Source organism: Sminthopsis crassicaudata, chromosome 4 (genome assembly GCF_048593235.1).
Source record: "Sminthopsis crassicaudata isolate SCR6 chromosome 4, ASM4859323v1, whole genome shotgun sequence".
Lineage (NCBI taxonomy): Eukaryota > Metazoa > Chordata > Mammalia > Dasyuromorphia > Dasyuridae > Sminthopsis > Sminthopsis crassicaudata.
In genome coordinates, this window is record NC_133620.1 from 85,483,831 (window position 1) to 85,506,319 (window position 22,489).

At 33.0% G+C, this 22,489-nt stretch overlaps 2 protein-coding genes across 2 annotated transcripts in view; one reads left to right on the forward strand and one right to left on the reverse strand.

Annotated features, from left to right (window-relative positions):
• The window catches only part of CDC73 (cell division cycle 73), a 127,196-nt gene that overhangs the window by 67,549 nt on the left and 37,158 nt on the right, over positions 1 to 22,489 (forward strand). The gene's annotated exons all lie outside the window — the stretch shown is intronic.
• On the reverse strand, positions 3,901 to 11,856 carry B3GALT2 (beta-1,3-galactosyltransferase 2). Its single transcript, XM_074308626.1, has 2 exons — positions 11,246 to 11,856; positions 3,901 to 6,548 (listed from the first exon to the last, which is right to left on the reverse strand). The coding sequence occupies exon 2, from the start codon at positions 6,412 to 6,414 to the stop codon at positions 5,146 to 5,148; it is 1,269 nt and encodes a 422-aa protein (XP_074164727.1). The 5' UTR covers positions 6,415 to 6,548; positions 11,246 to 11,856; the 3' UTR covers positions 3,901 to 5,145.

The window sequence follows — 22,489 nt, forward strand, 5'->3', positions numbered from 1 at the left end:
TTGTCTAAAGTTTTACAGAAAGAAAGAAGCATGCGAGTTTTCTTAGATTATGGCTGATCTTCATTTTTATACATGTAGAGATATAAGCTTTATTCCATTGTATTGAATTTCTTGTGATAAACATATTTTATGCATGCATGATAATAATAGAAATCTCATTTTTAGCCTCTTTAATTTATTATTCTATTAGAGATGCTTGTCATTTTTAAGATTACTAGTTGACTTAGCACCAGTAAATTCTATTAAATTTGGTGGAAGATGCATTACAAACATATGTATGTTTATACATAAATGCATGCATGCAGCAGCACTGTCATTCAATTTGAGGCAACAGTCTATATTCAGATGTTGTTGCTTCCCCTTAGTGGTCTTTAGTGTGGAGATCACTCTTGGTATATGAGTAGGGATTCCTTTTGAATAACCATTTTCCTAGAGAGCTTCTGAGATTTCTTCCAGCTCTCAAATTGTCTTATTTTCTGAAATAAATTTGATGTGTGAGTGGACAAATGGTACAAATGGCTAGGTACCAGTAGGTCTGTAAAAGGTTATAGCTATATAGTGGAGGATGGGGAATTACAGAACCAAAGGATACAATAATGTACAAATAGGAAATTAACCTATAGTTTATAGCATAACAGCATGTATTCTCAGAATGCCATTTGTTTTACCAATTACTCTTCATGATGCTATTGAAAATCTAGAAAAGTTATAATTTTGATTATGATGTACACTTGGATGTGAGCTTTATTTTACCAAAAGGAAATAAATAATAGTTCTAAATGTAGTAATAGTAGATTTCCATTTAAAGTATACTTTGTAATAGAACTTAACATTTTTTGATATCTGCCTTTTTTTTTTTTTTTTAAGTGGGATTTTGTACATAATCCTTCCCTCAGTTTATAATTTTGAGTGGCTTGTAGCTAAGGTGTTTTAGCTTGTTTTAAAATATAGAAACCTCTATGTACACATTAGCTATAAAAATGTATTCCTAGAGTCAAGTTCAGTAGTAACCTATTTTGTTTTGAACCTTTGTCTAAAGATTTTTAAATGTGATATATTAAAAGGATCTTGTTATTAGATAAAGTCTTCTCACTGAATATTACATTATTGTGTCTCTCTAGTTTAATTTGGCTAAATTGTGTGAGAGTAGCATAATTTAATTAGAAAGTCTACTAAAATTATTAGTGATTTTTTTTGAAATTGATATTGCTCTAAAATTTTATGTGAATTTGTGACTGAATGGCAAAGACCCAGCCTTAACATAGCATAATCAATTATCATTTAGTTTCTTTTGAAATGAAAAACTTAAATCCTAAATATTTAGAAGACATTTCCATGGCAACATGGTAATCTTTTGGGTTTTTTATGTTAAAATATTTTATTTGAATCTTAATTGCCGCATGAAATTAACCATTAAGTTTTACTTATAATGTGTGAGTTAATTGGGAGGCACAAAAGGGAGAACATCAGCTCTGGAGTCAATGGAACTGTATTCAAATCTTGCTTCTGTAAATTTGTGATCTTGATCCTCACTTAAGTAGAAGCAGGTGCATTCAATAGCTTCTGAGGGCCTTTCATCTCTTGACTTGTGATACCCTGATCTCAAATATGTTCGATTTTGGTAACTTTGCACGTAAAAATATTTCATTGTAAAGTCATTTATTTTGTACTCATCTAGTATCTTTGGACTATCTTAGACAGTGATTATCAGAGTTCACACTTAATTCTCTCAGATCAAAATTCTCCTTTCTCATCAGTTGCCATATTGCTTGTTACTTATGTGAGAGTTCAGGGGTGTGCGTGTGTGTGTGTGTGTAAGTGTAACTCGATGCTGCTTATAAAAGTACTCATGATGTAGAGAGATTGATTAATTCTATTAGGTGGCATTATCGCCTTCTACTTAACTTCAAAAGAATTCTGTTATTAAATCTTGCATTTGAAAATAATGAGGCAGCTTGGTAGCGAAATGGATAAAAGGTGCATTTGAAGTCAAGACTCAATATAGTGAGCAGTATTCAAACCTAGGTTCTCTGGATCCAAGTCCAGTACTGTCTCTATTTCTCTACATTGTCTAAATATATGGTAGGATGTGCTTAAAAGTAATATTCAGCACTTAAATTTTTCAGGTTACTGCTGGCAATCATAGAATTGATTCCAACAGCTATAACAGAATATCAAAATATTTGTCTCAGTTTAGCCACTTTCTATTAGAACTGAAGATAATATTGTCACGTGTGATCTTGTACGTTTCTTTAAGTCTCTTGGGGAATGTTGACCTTTTCAGCCCCCAACCTTTACCACTTCCCCAAACCTAACCTCTGTTTCACAAGCAGAGTTTATTCCTAGAGTTAGAAGATTTTTTGCTACTACATGGATCCTGTTACCAGTTTCACAATGATACACAACTAGGGCAATTGATGTATTGTCTTAATATAATGCATTCTTACATCTTTTGATTCCTACTTCCTTGCACACGAAAGAACAACAGATTTGGTTGGCAGATTTGTAGGCAAACTCAAGATTAAGTCCTGGCTAGATTCATTCATAGCACTAGAAGTGATTTTGAAGACCATTTTAGGCCAGATACTTCATTTTACTCCTTTGATTAAGAAAATCTTGGTTTAAGACATGCTTTTCCATAATTATAGTGAAAAATTGTTTTATTGAATTCAGTAGACATTTATTTAAGCATCACCTAGTGCACATTGTGTCCCCCCTCCAATAAAGTATCAATTGTAGCTAGTCTTTTTTAGTTTATATTTATTGGTTACTCACCATCCATCCCATCTTTCACTAAAGTGTCTAAAAGTTGATCACCATATGATGACTTTTTTTTTTAACCCCTGGAACAGATATATTTTATTTTAAGGCATGTTTGATCTCCATCAGAGGAGGGAATTGAAACCAAGGAAATCATGGATCTTTGCAGTATTAAAGTACATATAACATTATACTGGTTTATGAATTTAAATGGAAATATAGTTTATTAAAAAACCAGTTTTGGGGGAAAAGTTCATTATTTTCATCTAATAAAATACTTAATGTAGAGTAAGAAAAAGTCAGTTAAAAAAATTAATACCTTTAGGTGACTTCCTAGAAACTTAGTATCTTTACAACTTGCTTATTCGAAAATTCTGACTCTTCAAAGACCTAAGATCATAATTGACATTGGAATGATTTGATATTTTTACCTGAAAGAACAGGAGCTAAGTGTGTGTGCCTCCCAAGAATTAAATATACAGGTCTTTTATATAATTTTTAAAAATCAGTTTTCCAGACATCAAGATAGATCCAAGGTTTCTGCTTGTAATAACAATCTGAACAAATAGAAAATGGCATTCATTGAAAGTGTGTGGATTTATGATGTGCTGAGAAAAGTTCTTGAATTTGCCTTTGATCATCAAGTTTTATTTATTTAATCTAAACTTAGCATTGGTTATCTTACAGTATTTGTCATTTAAATGACACTCTATAAGTTTTAACATTAATTAGTCATTTTGGTCTTCCAAATGAAAGAAGCAGCAAGTCTGAATTAGGATTAACTGTATATTGATCATCCATAGAATATACTGAATATTTAATAGACTAATCTGAAAAACAAGATGCATGGATTTTGAGCAAAAACAAATAGGAAATGTTTAAAAAAAAAAACCTAATGGAAACTTTTAAATGTAATTATCAAAATTCTTTTCAGAATTTTTCTAAGAAATAGTTAAAATGAAAGTACCAGAAAAATGGCATCAATTTTAAATGAAGATTGATTGATATATTTATATACCAGAAGTGATTTAGAAGCAACAGATATTGTCATGATAATTTAGTTTCTTTACATTTTCAAATTAATGACCAAAGGATGTGAAATTACTATGAATTCATTGTACTCATGAAACTCAACAAAACTTTTTGGGGTTTCTTATTTACTCTTTTTTATTAAAAATTTTGATAAAAGTGCATCATACACATTTTTTAAGTACTAGAATCAAATGTTCATCAAACATTTGTCCAGCCTTCCCCACCCCCAAAAAGGTCCTATTTGAGGATGGCAGAATGTCATCCACAAAAACAAAATTGTAGGATTGTAAACTTGGCACTCTGACAACAGAAATAGTGCCATAAAATGATTAAGTATCAGCATGTGCACACCTGCTGTCAGGAAATGAGCTTCCCATATGCTGCACTTTGGCAGACATGCATCTTTAAAATGTATTGAATGAAACTGCTTCTGCACTCTTCATTCTTTTCAATAATATATCCCCATTGTTCTTCGTTCATTTTTCCTTCATTTAAAGGAACATGATCAATCTTTTAGAATCAAATATGTTTGCAACTAAAAGATGGCACTCTTTAGAAGGATGCACCAAGCAGATCTAGTCAGAATGAGTTAAGAAATGAATGCTGTTAGAAGGAAATAGAATTTGTGAACATGATGCTATTTAGTGACTTTGTTTTTAAACCGTTGCCTGAGACACTGATGTTCACATCGTTTCACATGTCATATCAGTATAATACTTCTCTGGTTTTTGTGAGCAGTGTTAAATTAAAATGATTATTTCAGTAGTTAAAAATAGTAACTTGATGAGATTTATATTGTGAAACTTTTGATCTTTGAAAGTGTTTTATGGGATAATTCAACTAAGTTTTTATTTCATGGAGTATAACTATGAAAATACTTAGAGTAGTAGGCCAAAGAAAGATTTTTCTTTGTACAGTTTTAAGTTTTCTTAAAACAGATTGTATATGTTTGTATTTACAGTAATCTTTTATAACAGAAAACTGATTGAGAAGTGAAGTGGGTTTTGTGACTCAATCTCCATCTCTCTAAACTGTATGGAAAATAGAGTGGATTATATTTTATTGGCACATAAACTAGAAATTATACCACTGAAGTGTGCCTGCTTATTATTGCATATTTGCACACAGTAGGATTTTATTCAGGTAATTTCACAGATTTCTCTGAGGAATGCCTTTTGGTTTGTATTTGTTGTTTGTTTTTTTTGTCTTAATTAAACTCTTCAGAAATTAAAAAATATATTTTTAATTCCATCCTTTGAGGGGAATTAACTAAAAACTGCCCCATGAAACTCATCAGTTTTTACTCTACATGCTTTCCTCAGTATTTACAGATTGCACATGGGATACAACTTGTCAGTGCAGTTTACGGTGACGATACCTGCCTGCCTTTTCTTTTGCTGCATTGGCACAGGCGTTGTGCTTATTCTGTTGTAAGTGGTTCCAGTATTTGATCAGTTCACTAGGCTGGAACTGATGAGAGGTAATTAGGTGACTGTATTTACAGCTTGAGTAAGAAACTCGCCAGTGATTGAAGACAAATTCATTGGGAGGGGGCACAGGGTCAATTCTCAGCTTGGCGAGACAGATCCCCACGTAGACATCTTCTAAATGCAAACGTCTGATGCTTAAAGAGACTTTGAAGATCTTTTCTGCTAAATCTCCAGAAAAAACATACCCAGTCCCAGAGCAGAACACAGGATAACGCTCACTTGGGTAGAGGTCTGGCGGCATGTACCATTTGCTATCTTTGTTGCGATTGGGCGCATACCCCCTCATCAGGTATCCTGTGAAGTAGTTATGCCTGGGAGGCAGATCTGGCTTTAATAGCTTATGTATTAAGTATTCAGTGTTGACAAACATATCACTATCAGTTTTCATAACATAAGGAATGTGTGGGCAGTAGGTTGCAACCCAGTTCATGCCCATTAGGGTCTTAATGGTCAAATTGTAATAAGTATCTAAATATTCCTGTTGAATAATGTCATGGTATTGCCTACTTTCTTCTAGTATGGCATGCTGAAGGTGGCCATTCAACTTAACATTTAAGCCCAATAAAAAAATGCGAGCAATTTGAATTCCAGGTGCTAGGCTTTCATTTCCCCAAGTTTGTCGAATGGCCCGTCTTGCTTCTGTTTGTCCAGGTTCTGCAGCTATAAGCAGGATTAGGAAAGGGCTTTTCTCTTGGCACTTTTCAGGTTCATTTATGATGTACTTGAAATGATACAGATGTGGATGTCCAGTGCCCTTTTCATTGTAAATGCTTCCATTGGCACTGAGTGTGTTCTCTAGGCCAGTGACTCCTTGCGGGGACAAGTCTGTGTGATTGGCGTTGGTGGCGGTTTGAGGCCGTAGAGTCTGAGGGACCACATCCTTCCAAATGTTCCTCAGGGAGCTGTGGTTCGTCTCACCCTTTGTGGACCGGAACCCTCGGATGGTATAGGTTACAGGGTTTTCTTTGAAGCCAGCTCTGCCCGGGAGCCAGTCATGATGATTAAAGAAAAGAAATACAGCAAAAAGACAGACGAGAGAGAGCAGACCAACGAGGTGGGTGCGGAACAGAGACCTCTTGGCGTTCCAGGTCATCTTAGCAAAGCAGCAATGTCGCCTCCTCCACTGAAGCATGTTGTAAATATCCAATGATGGGGGATGGGATAATGGCAGAACAAAATGATGGTTTTCTCTTCTGAACCAGTGCTATTCTTTGGTAATCATTTTTAAATTGTGTCCGATCTTAAGGGCTTCCCTTTTAAATCACTCTGTAAAAGTGAAAAAATAAAATATTTCAAAATGTTCATGGATTTTAATTGCTTTGTTAGGTTGATTCAGAATTATATTTTAGTAAACTCAGCAAAGTTTTTTTTTTTTATTTTGAAAAGAGAATTACAAAAACATACTGAAAGTTTGTTAATTTATTATATTAAAATATATTATACAGTAAATGACTGGAATGAAATACAACTTTTCATCCAATTGAACCAAATTAAAATGAGCCAAAACTACTAGTCTTGAGTAAACTTCTTATTAAAAAGGATTTTCTTTTCATCCATTTTCTATTGCTCACTGCAGCTCTGACATAGTTGTACATTTGACCCAAATTAATGACTTAAAGCAGCTGTATCATTTTGAAGAGAAAATTATTCTCCATGTCTTGTGAGAGTCCATTTGAAAAGTGCCTTGATAACATATGGAAGGTTTATTGGTATTAATTAAAATTGATTTGACATACAGTGGGGTAGTATGGTGCACAGTCAGCTGCCTTTTTTTTTTTTTTTCTTTCTTTTTTTTTGGGGGGGGGGAGAATGGCCATGTATTAGTAGTGGGACAGACGGTACAAGGTTGATTATAACAGAGTTCACTTAGTCACAGTACATTGCTTGGCATGTTTCCATTGGCCCCTACTGTGTTCAGAAAGTCAATGAGAAGATGCACCTGTCAAAATTAATTTTCAGGGTCTGGTAACCTCTGTACTGAGCTTTTTAGACAGCAATAAATGATGAATAATTTTAAGTACTAAAAAAACATACTCATCAACTTTCAAATTCAGAAAGTTCTTTTAGAATTTACGTTGTAAACACTTAATGTTTATTTATTGATTGATCATCTAACCAAATTCCTTCATTTTCTTAAGGAAATTGAGACCCAGAGTTGTAACATGGCATATTTACAGTCAAACAGCTAGTTAATAGCAGGGCTCACACTAGAAATCATTCCTGTCTTCTCTCACATTCCATCTCCCAATCCGTCCTTCTTTCTATCATGACATGTGTCTCTTTAAGAACATTTTGTTGCCTGAGTCTTCATATTAATTTTGAAATCTAATATTTAATTATCTTATGTTGTCTGATTTTGGCAAAACAGATGATCTTATAGTTACAATCTAAATAGGATTGAATAAAGAATTGCTATTAGTAATTTGTTGCTTAATATAAAGCCTACAATATGGCTCTTACTGTAGGAAGAGCCATATAGTTTATATGTCATAGTTTTATATACAGTTCACTCCAGAAACTTAAAATTCAGTGTTGCATCTTATTTGCACATAGAAAGTTACATAATTACAACTTTCAGTCTTATATGCTGTTTTTTTTTTAACTTAAAGGGAATCATTGGGGCAAATTTATGATGCTGAATATTAAAAAGTGATCACTTGATAAAACCCATTTGTTGCACAGTGTGTACAGATTTATTTATAGTTTTTTAAATTCCTGTTTACGCTGAACCCAGCAGTTCTGAGCAAGGTGGAAAAAAAATCAAGAAATCATAGCATGAATTTCAGTAAAAGTTAGAAAATATTTTTGTTAAATTTGGGGTTTACTTATTACCTTCCAAATATCTTTCTGACCAATCTGAAATATCTAATTATTCTTAGTTAATTATGGATAATTTTAATGTAGATACATTTGATAATATATTTGGGAATTGTTAGACTTTGATTATATTAAATTCATGGACATACCTAGAAATAGAAACATAGGTACAAGGTAGCCATTTTTATTTAATTTGCTAATGAGATTTTTACTTAATCTACTTGTCATTCATGTGTAAACTTGATACTTGCATGAAATGGTTGGAGTATATGAATGAAAGTGATTTGTGACTGTCTTATTAACAGCCACTAGGGGGAGCAAGAAAATAGGAAATTTTAACTGTGATTTCTTAGTTATTCCATGCTACTATACAGGCCATAGTTTGTGATCTTTTCAAGTTTCTGACTTTAGCAAGTATTTTGAGTTTTTACAGCTGTTTTCACGGTGTGAATTTTATTTTTACATTTTCAATGTAAGTATACAAAAGAATTGGACTTATTTAAAAACTTTTAAGACTAGATAGTTTGTGTAGAATTGTTGTTTTTTTTTTTTAATTGGAATTTAATTACATGATTTCATTACACTATAAAGAAAATGCAAAGCTATCTTATTTTATCAGAAAAAACATTTTCTTACAACTATGCCCCATTTAAATTAGTGCTGAATGCTCTCATTTAACGTATCCCTACTTAACTTATAAATACTTGGTCACCATTTATTTCTATAATGGGAAACTACATCCAACCATTTTATTTCAAAGGAATGATTTCTTAAATTTCATGAGTTCTTTTTTATTTTGAGGAAATGAACTTTAATTAGTACCTTCTCAGATTCCAAAATAAATGATTTAGTACTTATCAGCCAAAGTGACAGTTTATTATGTCTACTTTTGTCATTCTTATTCTTAAAAACTAGATAAGCCAAAAACTATAGCTCTTTAATCTTTAAAATCTTTGAAGAATTTTTAGATCTTTAAAAATAAACCCTTTATGGAAAAGTATCCCATGCAACTTCATGTTCAGAATGTAATAGTAACTTTAACATTTCTAGAATCTCATTGCATTCACATTTTGTACATGTTAAATATTAGTCTATATCTTTACTTATACATCCTAATGCTATAGCTAAATAATGGAATTTAGTCCTCTCTAAAAATGAAACAGTTTTAAAAAATGTGTGTAGCTCTTAAATATGCCCTATCAGAAGTTTTTGAGGTGTTTCATACTTGTGAAAAATAAATTTTTGAAATATATTTGTTATGATAAGGGCAATTTAAATAAGTTATTCTATTTCTCTTAAAATTTTCTCATTTTATATGTTTGAAATATTGGGTTAGGCTAGATATTATCCAACTGTCAAATGAAATCTAGCTTTTGTATTCTACAATAAGGCAGTGGTGTTTGTTTTTAAAAGTGTATGGTATTCTGGAAAATTATTCATTTCACTATGTGAATTTTTTTTGTTTGCATTTTAGTTTTTTGAAATTCTGTTTAATAGTAAATATCATTTCAAAGTATTGTCAATTATCCTTTGAAAACTCTTCTCGTTATTCCTTTATCATACTAAAGCAGTGCTAAATTTAAATGCCCCAGCTTTTAAAAGCATTATTTTTATTTTCAAATATTTATTTGGAATTTTTATTAATTACATATTTATTTGGAATTATTATTAATGGAATCATATTGCTATTGTTCTTTTAGCTATTAGGATAATGGAGTAAGTTCATTTTTGTATTTACCTTCTGAGCTTTTTATTAGAAAGAATATTGATGGAATGATTGGAAGTTATTAAATAAGTACTCATTATTATTGCATCATGCCAAAAATCAATCAAAAGTAGACCTTGGAATTTAGTAATCTACTTAATTCTTGCACATGTTGTTCACCTTTTATTATCAGTTAACATGGACACCCTATTTAGCAATTTTAGTGAACGTAAGAAAAGTTTACCATGTTGGATATTGCCAATTTCCTTGGCAGGTTTGAGAAATACACTTGCAGTCTTTAAAAATAAATTGTCATTCTTACTCTTAATAGTGATTTGCTTAAAATACTTAATTGCATTTTAACATACTTGACTCAGTACACAGAGTTGCATCAGTTTTATTATATTTTAAGCATAGCCTATAAGCAGAATAACATTTTAACTTTCTAATTTATTATTTGGGTTAATTGGTAAATTTTGTAGAAAATCACTTGGATTCTGCATATTTCTTTGAATTTTAATATTGATAGTTTTTTTCCTACCAACCTTAATATCATATATGTATGTATGTGTATGTATGTATTTTTATTAGTCAACTATATTTAAGAGAGAAAAGATGATTATGTCAAGTCAAATTACTTTAATTACATAATATTACATCAATATCCTTTGATTAATTGGAAAATGGGCAATTTATTGTGATGCCATATTATAGGTTACTTCCATCTTATAGTGAAGATTCTTCTTTGGTATCTTCAGCTCAGTAGTACTGATAAACTGTGTCAGGTAACTAATAGAGCTAGTGTATGAGACTATTATTTTTTATATTTACAATAGAGGTAATTATGTTAGAGAAAACATTAATAGTAGCTAAACCTAATTTTGTACATGACATTTGTATATTTTAAAAGTATAAGGAAAAACATTTCAGAGTACTACAATTTGAAGCTACTCAGTATAATTTGTCTACGTGCCATAGATTCATGGTTTAATGATAGTATTATATAGTGGTCTCCCCTCCCCACTTTTTTTTTTTTTTTTTTTTTTCTGCTTTAATTTTCTTGAGATAATGATTAAGGATGAATTGAGTTAATAAAGGATTGTTTTAGTATTCCATTCTCTTATCTTCCCCACCCCATCTCCTTCTTGGAGATTTTTTGAAAGTTGAATTTCCCAATGAATTCTGCAAGTACATTTGTGTTAGTATTGTCAATTTCTTTCCCTTTATACTTATGTACTACAAAATGACTCTAAACTACAAACTTATCTGAATAAAATAGTGTTATATTTTTTCTTCAAAGCAATACAAAACTAAAAATGCACACATTAGAAATCCATTATCTGTTTTAACACAGTAATTTATAGAGTGTTAAGCATGCTAAGTGCTCTGTACCTTTAGGTAACAAAATCAAAAGAATATCACACACGCGGTTTTGACATACCTTCCTTGGTCAAGCCATTTATGGTGAGAGGATTATGCTCACTGAAAATACTTTTGGCACGCCATCACTTCAGCAAAAAAGATGCTATCGAACATGCGCACATCCCCCAACAGTCTGCTTCCTGCGATTGCTTTTCACAGGATCCAATTTGTCCATCTGTCTGCTTGTCTCCAAGTTATCTTCCTTGTTCATATGTGTGGTGGTCTTCTGAGATATTTTTTGTTTTTTTCCTTTTCCTTTTAAATTTTAAACAAAAGAGCTGTAGTTGTCCATTCTGCTTGGAGCACTTCTGTCTACCCCCCACAATTGATGCATTGAAGCTTTTTACATCTCGTATTTTCCTTGTCGGACAATGCAGTGCTGTATTCTCTTCTCAGTATCCATATTTTTTTTTAGTGGTGAGCTGCAATGTGAAGCAGCTAGAGCTAGAATGTATTGGTCTGATTATATTTTTTTAAAAATAGGATTTACCTCTCTTCTTTCATTGTTGCCAAACAGCTGCAGGAAGGATTTTGAGCAATTTTACCGTGGTTTTGCTCTATAAAATGAAATCCATGGTTCCTCAGCTGCTGCACGGGCAGGCAGCAGTTTAAATGTGGGCTTTGACAGATGCTGTCTTCTGACAGAGCAGAATTTAACGTCACTGCTTGGCTGAATCCCACGTGATTGTTTGCATTCATTTTGACTAAAATCCCAAGGCAGGGAGGAGGCTTGGAGGTTTTACTTCTATTTGATAAATGATCCATATTCAGTACAAGTGTAGTGATGAGTGAATAATATGAAAGTGGAAAGATTATGAAATACATGGTTTATGAGCATATTTTTTCATATTATCCTTATTTTCCTTTGTTCCTAAACTGTGGATTCCTAAATGCTTTTAATGTTAGATATTAGTTTTCCTATTCATAACACACTTCTGCAGTGCGTAAGAAATAAAAGCTTTTTTATGTAACTTAGTTTGATTTAACTCTTATAGCACCAGTTTCTTCCTTCAATCTTCATCCCCAGAATTTTTTTCATTTACTGTTTCCTATCTGAGACCCAAATACTACCATTCACGTTCTCTCTTGCCAAAGCTTTAGAAGTTTTTCCTCATTTCTGAAGTTCTAAATCAGTTGATTTTAATTTCTTTACTGACATCAGGATATAAGGTAGTCTTTTTTTTTTTATTGTTATTGTCATTTTACTTGATGTTTTTCTGATATGCTTGTGGGGTAATTAATAGTTTTTAAATGGTGAATTTTTAAAACTATTTTTATGTTTTTCCTTAAAAACATGTTAGAATTTATTCTGTTTTACTAGATCAGGTGGGATTTATTGGGAAAAGATGCTTTCTGAAGGATAATGGGGTTTTACTAATTATATTTACATATCTTAAAACTTCAAAATGGCTATGTATTATTTTCTTGCCAGTGTGTGACATTAGACATTAAAGTTTTGATATAAAAGATTTTCTTTGGTCCTTCTTCTGGAGCTCTATCTTTTTTTTTTTTTTTTTTTTTTTTTTTTTTTTTTTTTAAGAGTTTTAGGGAAAATTGTCTTTGTAATAACTTCCATTTTAAGTTTTAGTGCTAAGAGTCTGGAACAATAACTGGTTCCTACAGGTCCCAGAAAATGTGCTGAGCACATCCCCTCCCTTAAATTGCTATGGAAGTATCTTATCTCCTCAATTGTATTAAGACATGCTTTATCTTCCACTTGATGTTCTATATATAGTTCCATTAAAATTTTTAAATATATACATATATGCATGCATACACATATGTATGTTTATATCAGTATTGTAGAATTTAGAGCAGAAAGAGAACTTAAGGATAATAAGTGAGAAGGAAACTGAGTTCCAGAGATATTAAATGATTTACCCAAAGTCATAGTGACCATTAGACCCAGGTCTTCTAATTCAAGCAATATTTTATTCTGAAGATAAATTTGAGAAGCTTAGTAATAACTCTAGAGTACTTCCTTAAAATAACTGGTTCTCCAAAAGTGATAATTATTATTATTAAGAAAATATTAATTATAATATTTATCTCTGGCATACATACACTTAAGAGTAATCCATTTGGGTCCAGAAAGTGAATTCCTGCTCCCCAGACATTATTGATAGTCTTAGATTCTGTCATGCAAATACACATGCATGACAAAATGTAGGTGTACACCTAAGCATTATTAATGGATACACATTTGGAGCTAATCTATTTATAACTTTTTTTCAAGAGACAGTGTGACATTTAATGTAGAGTATAGATACAGGATAATTTCAAAAAAGCAAGAATATCATATATAAGTGATGGTTTTTTTATGTCTTTGGTGGGAATTTAAAAAATAACTTTGGGAAGCAGCAATTGAAGGGCTGAAGTCTCCAAATCCTTTTGTTAATAATTTTAAAAATAATAATTGTCATCTTTATAGTGCCTTAAGGTTTGCAAAAATATTACATATATTATCTCATTTGAACCCCACAATAACCTTAGGAGGCAGCTGTTGTTATCCTATTTTTACAGATTAAGAAACTGAGGCTGAGAGAGATAAGTAATATAAATTTATTAATTTGAAGTGACTTGAATTAATGTATCTTAACTACAAGACTTCCTCTTTATCTACTGTGCTTCCTAGCTGCCATTTATTGTAACTATTTATTTTAATTGCATTCCTTATAAAAATCTTTTCAAAGCTTTCAAGAAGAACAACAAATTCTTCTGTTCCCTTTCACAAAGGTATTAATAAGAATAATAATAATAAATTAACATTTATATAGTACATGCCATGTGTCAGACGTTGTGCTGTGACTTTATAATTATCATCTTATTTGAGCTTCACAACCATCCCAAGAAAATAGGCATTATTACTATCCCCATTTTACAGAGAAGAATCTGAGTCGAACAAGTAAGTGATTTGCCCAGCATCACACAGCCACTAAGGATTTGAACTTAGGTGGTAGATAAACTGCACACCCTGCAAAATGATTAATTTGCCCTAATGTTTTATTAAGTATTTCATGTATGAATAGTCTTATGCCAAGTATTTTGACTGCTATTTGCTTATATGGGTATGAGTTGTAGCTTCCTATATGTGATATTATTGTGTGCCTCATGACTGGCGTGTTTTCCTTCCTCTGGCTTTTGGAAATCCTAGCTTCCTTCAAAACTCAGATGAGTTGTCACTTGGACACCTACACTCTTCTAATACTTTGCATAATATGAGTAAGTACTTTGTGTATATTTTATGCTTTTGTTTTACTCATGTTGTAGAATATAAGCTTCTTGAGAGCAAACTCTTTCATTTTTATCTTTTTATTTCTCCTGTATTCATCATAGGACTTATTAAGTGGAGTTATTTATCATGTATAATGTCATTGGGAAATGATGTTTGTCAGAGTAATGTTATATGGCATATAACTTCTAGATTTTGACATGTAAAAGCAAAGTTTATTTGGCATTAAATATTTAAATTGTTATTTTGTAAAGTTCTTGTGAAAGTTTTCATAAAGAAGAATTTCTGAAAGTAAGGTGTTACTAATCTGTAGTGCTTCTGGTTTGTTTCTCATGATGCTGTTTTGGAAATGTGACTCCTCAATTGTAGAGGAGTTGTTGTTTTAAATGGTTAAGCCTATAAGTTGTGATAATATTCAACAATTCATAAGTTGTTTTAATGAACATTTTAAATGCTTTATTGCTGACAAGTGAAGATTTGCAGTCATTGTTTTTATCAGTTTATTCTATATAGCGAAAGCAAGCAAAAATACAGCAAATTTCTTTTTGTATAAATTTTTTCATTTGAGATATAATTTTTAAATTTATTCTGGGTAAATGGTAAATTTTTTACATTTTATGTGGAAATTAATTTATACTAATGTGTACAAATGCACATATACACATGTAACATACATATGTACTTTTTAGTATTTTTATTTGAAAAGGGATTAATGTTTTGTGGTTGTTTTGCCTTTGCATTAATTTAGATATTTTAAGGATTAGCTTAACTCATTGCAAATTGGCAATCTCAAAATGACCACATGTGTCAGTGTTGCCTGCCTTATTTTCTTGCTGAGATTTTCCCAGTTGCTCAAAAACTAATATGTAGTAGTACCTGTGATGTTATGGTGTACACTGATGAGGTGTTTTGATTAAGATTAATCTTGACTTTAAAAGAAGCAATATTTAAAAATATTACTTTCAAAGCTAATTATTTTAACTTAGTGTGATTTATCCTGATGTAGAGTATTCAAAGAAAAATTGCTAAAGTACAAGGGAGCTTTGAATATTTTCATGTATATTTTTTTTTTATCTAATATGTATCTAAGGGACAAGACACAGCTATATGAGGAATACTCTCATTCTGTTCTATCTACTAAGAATAGTTTATATGGTTGATAATTTACTAGATATGTTGTACTCTAATGTTTGGAAAATGATAATTTGGAAATTGAAAAGGTATTTTCCCATAGAAACGATTCTGTAGTGTGTAGTTGATTTCTTAGAGTAATTCAATAAATCCTCTTTAATAGATAACTGTAGTTAATCTGTAGTGTTAATAATCTAGCCTAAGTTTGGGAGTCCTTGGAGGAAAAGTGGATGTAAAGCTAAAATGAGTGTGTGTAAGTACATGAAAAAATACACATATAATGTGTTTATGTAGAACAGAGGAGAAGAGAAAATTGAGAGATTATAATAAGCAAAAAGAGTTTATTCTTATTGCTACATTTACCATTTTGAGGTCATTTCCCTCATACCAGCTTTGAGGTAAACCATAAAAGAAGAATCTGAATTTTATGGATTAGAAAGCTGAACTTCAGAAATTAAATGATCTTCCCACTCTCATATACTTTAGTGAGTTACCACTCATATATATATATATATATATAGATATATATAGATAAAGATATATATGCATAAATGTTTATTAGTATCTTTTGTTTTTATATCATCTGAATTTCTCTGTATCACTCAGCAGACAACAATCAGCTAAACTGATCAACATATTAAAAATTTTATATATCCTTCCACATTTGTTGGATCTCCCTCTGCAAAAAAGTTGGAGCTACACTCTAATCTTCTTATATATTTTTTTGGATCTGTGCTTTTGTAATTTTGTATTACTATTTGATTGTTTTGTGATTTTTTCCCCCTCCCCCCATTTACTTTTTTCTATGTTTTCTTCACTGTTTCACTCTGCTTCCGTTGTTTTAAATCTTTCTGTACTTTGTATTCAGCACATTTATAATTTCTTATAACACAGTGATATTCCATTTTATCCATATGCAAGTCATAGACCAATCAATGATCTATTTTGTTTTCACTTTTATTATTCAAATTAACTTTTCCATTCACCATGCCCCTTGTTTAGACAATTTGTCTTTGTTATCCTTCTAATCCCTTTTCTGTTAATCCTTTTCTGCTTTGCCCCTCATTTCTTTTTCTTTTTAAATCCTCCTCCCTCCATTAACAAGCATTTATTTTCTTCCCTTTTAACTTCTTCCTCCCCTGAAAATTTATTAAAAAAAAAAACAAAAAACTTTTGCTCTCCAGCTACCTAATCCTTTCACTTCAATACCTTTACCAAAGTAACCTACATTCGTTTCCCTCCAGTGAGAATTTACAAACTCTCTATGAAGCAAATTTCTACTAAATATTAAGAGGAAAACATTTATAATAATTCATACCAATGTGTGATTGGTGGCTATCCAGTCTTCCCTGGAATATTTGTATAATTACGATTATATTTGTCTAGGCAGCTAGATGGCACAGTGGATAGAACACCAGCCTTGAAATCAGAAAGACCTGAGTTCAGATCTTGCCTCAGACACTTAACACAGACTAATGGGGGAAAAAAAAAAGTCACTGACATAACAGGAGAATCTTAGATTTGCCTAAGAAGTCTAAACTTCATAATCTGTAAATTTTCTAAAAACTCCCAAGTTTTTTCCTAAGAGTTCTAAGAAGCAGCATGGACTGGTATAACAGATGACTGATTCCATGTATGAGTTATTCATAAGTGCACCAATTATATTCTATATATGTAAGAGTAGAAATTCAAACATGAAAAACTGTGAAGATCTTGGGTATTTGTTAGTTTTGCATATATTATTACACATCCCCAACTATATGTTGTACTATATTAAGATCATTGATCTAGATTTAAGAAGACCTTAGAAGTCATCTGGAATTGAATCTGAAAGTGTTCCAACAGATGATCTTAAAACCCTCCTATTAAAATTAGGAGTCCTAAGACTTGGGACTTGTTAAGTTAAGTGACTTGTATAAGATAATTTAGATAGTGACCAGAATTCAAATGTTAATCCTTTGACTACTCCTGATTCAATGATCTCTTCTGAGCTTTATTATGCTTAGAATTTTTTATTTGTTTTGTTAGTTAGAAGGAGAGCTTCCTTACATGTAAAGCATTTAGCAAACCCATAACTTATGTTAGTTATTTAGCTAAGTAGTAGGAATGTTTTTAATATGTGTGGTATGTTTATTAACCTGTCATTTATTCATGGGGTTCTTTAGGTCATCTCAGCTATTGAAAACAGGTTGTGGCAGCACTACTTCCTTTCCCTCTGCCAGAGCTGGCTTTATGTTAAAAGGCTGTGTCTATTGCTTTTATTTTTATGATGGGTGTGTCTTTCACTTGGTTTGTGTGTATGGGTAACACTTCTACAATGACAGTTTTTTATTTCATCCCTTATTTCTTTTAGAGTCTTTGCTTTGTAATCATATATTTTTTCTTCCTCTTCTCCCTCTTCAACTGCTTATTCTTTCCTCCCTCCATTTTATGAACTATGTTTACATACTGTTTAAAAAAAAAAGTCTTTTCTGTGATTTTATTTTTTCAAGTTACTTATCCTGTGTTTTCATCTTATAAAATTCCTAGAAACTTCTTTTTCATAGATTACTATGGCCTCCTGCTTGCCAAAGTTCATAGCTTTTTGTCATCCATTCTTCTTCTCTTCCCCCTCCCTCCCCGCTCCCAACGTTGTACTTCATTGACTACTAATTCTTTGATATTCTCACCTTCCTTGACTTTTATATTATACTCTCATGGTTCTCTTCCTGCTTTTCCAGATGAAAGAAACAACATGCAAACAAATATATATAAAGCAAGATTTATTCAGGGTAAATTGGAAGTAAATAATAGAGGGGAAGCACCAGAATTAAAAGAAACTGAGAAATTTTCCAATAGAAGGTGGTGTTTTATTTTAGCCTTCAGGGAAGCCAGGAATGTCATACAGTAGAGAAAGGAGAGCAATCCAAGTATGGGGGAGATGACAACCAGAAAGAATGCCTAAGCCTGAGAGATGTGTTTTGTATGCTGTGCAGCCAAGAAGCCAGTATCCTTGATCATAGTGTATTGTGTCAGGAATCAAGGAGGGAGTTAGGTTATGGTAGAAGATGCTACAATTGAATCTGAAGGCAATAGGAAGTCACTTGAGTAGAAGGTGGAATGGTCACATTTTAGCTTTAGGAAAATCATCTTAGTTGCTGAATGATAGATAAATTGGAGACTTGAAGCAAGCAGATTCATCTGCAGGATATTGCACAAGTCGAGGTGTTTATGGTGAGAGATTGTATTAGAGTAATGGTAGTTTCAGAGGAGAGAAAGGGTATATTAGAGAGATGTCTTAAAAGTGAGACTGACATAGCTTGGCAACAGCTTGATGGGCTGAGAGAGGAATCCACCATGACTCCTAGATGGCAAGCCTGAAGGACTGGGAAGATGCTGTAGTCCTCTACAGTAATAGGGAAGATAGGAAATGAGGAAGGGTTAGGGGAAAAGGTAATGAGTTCTGTTTTGGGCATATTGAGTTTAAGAAGTTTACTGCATATCTTGTTTGAGATGGTATGCAAGACATTTGGAATTGTGAGATTAGAATAGCAGAGATATTGGAACAGGAAAGATAGATTTGAAAATCATCAGCATGGACATGATAAATAATTAAAAACATGGGAACTAAGCGATCACTAAATGAAGTAGTATAGAGGGAAAAGAAAAGTGTCCTGGATGGAATACTGAGAGACATCTCTGGTTAAAGAATGTAATCTGAAGAAGGATATAGCAAAGCTTATATAAAAAAGGAACAGTTAGGAGTAAAACCAGGAGACATTTGTGTTTTGAAAACCTAGAAAGAAGAATGTATTAAGGAAGAGTGAGTGATCAAAAGTGTAAAAGGCCACAGAGAAGTCAAGGAGAATGTGCATTGGAAAAGGCTATTGAATTTGGCAGCTCTTAAGAAATCATAAGTATTTTGGAGAGAGCAGTTTCTTTGGAATAAAGTTGAAAGGCAGATTATAGGGGTATAAGAAAAGAGTGAGAGACAAGAACGTGGAGACAGCTATTATAGAAGGCTTTTTCATGGAGTAGCCACAAAGGGCAGAAAAGAAGAACTATAGTTATCAAGGATAGAGGAATCAAATTCTCCTTCCCCCTTCCCCAGAATAGGGGAAACATGCATGTGTTTGTAGGCAGAAAGAAATGATCCGAGAGAGAGATTGGGGGCGGAGTTGACAGAGGAGGAAATCTGTTGAGGGAAATGGGATGGGATGGGATGGAATTGACAGGACTGATAGGAAGATTAGCCTGGGTAAGGACTAGGGCACCCCATCATATGAGACATAGGTGAAGGAAGAAAATGGTGGAAGGTATTCGAGGGATAGGATATGAGAGAATGAGTAAAGGGATTTCTTGCCAAATGGTCTCAGTTTTTCTGAGATGAGGTTCTTGGCTAAAGCGGAGGGAGGAAGGGGGTGATCATGGAAGATTGGAAGAGTGATGAAAAAATTTAGAAGGGCCACTGGAGAATGGAATAGTTGATAATGATGAGATATCATATAATAGGATTTCCTAATAGCAATGAATACCAGCTTGAGCTTATGTAATATAAATTTATATTGGACCTAGTCAGAAGAATTGTGCAGGTTTTTTTTTTTTTTTCCTCCCTTCCCTAATCCATCCTTGTTCAACAGCACATGTGCAGTCATAAAGGTGATGAATGGTGAGAGTGATCCAAAGTTGATGCTTGACTGGCTATTATTGTTATAAAAGGGCTAGAGAGTCAAGAGACAACACAGCAGAGCTGAATTAGTTTGCCAAGTAATCAAGATTGAGAGAAGGAATAATATGGCTAGTTTAGGGGAAATGGCCTCAAAGAGAATTGAGGGGTCAAGGGACAGGAGGTCACAGTATAGTGCAGATTGAGATTATGTCAGGGAGGAAGGCAGAAAAAAAGAGGTGAAAAATCTAACATGGTGGTCAGAGAATAGGATTTCAGAATTCTTAAATGTGAAGTTGGTACCTTTGTAAGTGTGGCAAGATTAAGATCCCTTCCCTTGTGTGTTGTCTAAGTTGGGGTGGGGGATTAGTTTATATGATAAGGGAGTGGGATGAAGAACTGAGAGATGAGGGGTGTTTGAAGCAAAATAAACAGGTAGATTGAAGTGCCCTGGGATGAGGAGTTGAGAAGAGAGAGAGATTGTAATGAGGAATAGGATTTGGATTAAGATTTTTCAGGAGTTAAAATTTATTAGGATGTAATAGGAGTGTAAGGATGTCCATTATTGAGTAGAAGATGTCCTTCCTTTGTTCCCAAAAGATAAGTATGGCAAGAGAGTGGAGACCTGAAGTTGATGGAAGAGCTTTTCTTTGCAGAGAAGGCCGGAGAGTATTCGAGCACCAGAAGACCTAAATTAAAACCTATCTCCAGTTGCTTACTGGTTGTATAACTTTCAGAAATTCATTTAACTAATGTTTTCCTCAGCTTCCTCAACTATAAAATAGTGTTAATAGCACTTCTATCACAGGGCTATTGAGAAGGTCAAATGAGATATTTGTAAAAAGCCTTTTGCATAGTGCCTGGACAAAGTACCACATAAGGGCTTATTATTCCTATCCTTAGATAGTATTAGAAAGTGAATTCATTAAGGGGTTGTATTATACTTGTCTTTGTATCTCCAAGCTTAGCTTATTTATTGGCCCCTATTACTTTTGCTCTGACTTTCTTTCTAACTTTGTGGATTCTGCTCCCATATTATTTCAGCTGTCTTCTCATCCCAGAATTTTTTTCATCTCTTACAGCCTTCACACATTGGGGTATCCCTTTTCCCTTCCACTATTGAATTCCCCCTAGAACCTCTCTTTTTTCAGGAAAGCCCCAAATTGGTCTTTTATTTCCCTTCTGGTTCTGCTTATGCCACTTTGAACTTGAGCACCACATCCCTGCATAAATGCTTTCTCTGTCTTTAACAAATCTCCCTATTTTAATACTTCCTTTTATGTATAGTTTTCTCCCAATTGGAATGTGTAAGCTTCTTTAAAAACACATGCACGCGCGCACGCGCGCGCACACACACACACACACACACACACACACACACTTTTTAAAAAATCTTAAATTAAAAAAAACAAAACTTTTTTTTTCTTCTACTTTTTTTGATATTATTGTTTTTTCAGTTGTGTCTGACTTCACGAGCCTATTTGAGTTTATCTCGGCACAGATACTTCCTTCTCTAGCTCATTTTCCAGATGAAGAACTGAAGCAAACAAGATTAAAAGACTTTGCTAGGGCCACATAGATAATAAATGTCTGAACCTGTTAGGATTACTAAGTGAGAACTCGGGTTGTCTGGATAGTGACGAGGTGAGAATTCAGGTTGGACAATTACAAGGTGAGAACTCAGGTTGACTTGATGGAAGGAGCAGGCTCATTGGCTGAGGTGGTTCTTCCCAGAAGCCCTTGCATTATCCCACGCCCATTCTCTGGGAGAATAAAAGAGAGGACTCCCAGAGATAAAAAGAAGACTCTGAATTGCATCAGGCTTGACGGGGCTCTCTGCAGGAAGGGAAGTCACTTCTTTGGACAAGAGTTAACAGCAACTGCTTGGAGACAACGGTTCTTTACAGGAAGAAGGATCTGTCGGAGAGATTTGAGTAGAAGACACAGCAGATCTCTTCCCAGAGAGCGATCCAGCAGCTTCTAGAGACGACAGCTCGTTACATGAACCTAGTTTTGAATTCAGGAATATTTCTTGAGACCTGGATTCATTGTGCCACCTAGCTGCATCTTTTTTTGTAGTACTTTCATTGAAAAAAATAAAGAGCAAAATCCATTTATAGCCAATCAAAACAAATTCCCTTATTGGGCCCATGTTGGGCTTTCATATTTGCCATGTCATGTCCAAGTCTGTACCCGGAGTCCATCACCTCTTTATCAGATATGCATAGCATGTTTTATCATGAGTCCTTTGGAAA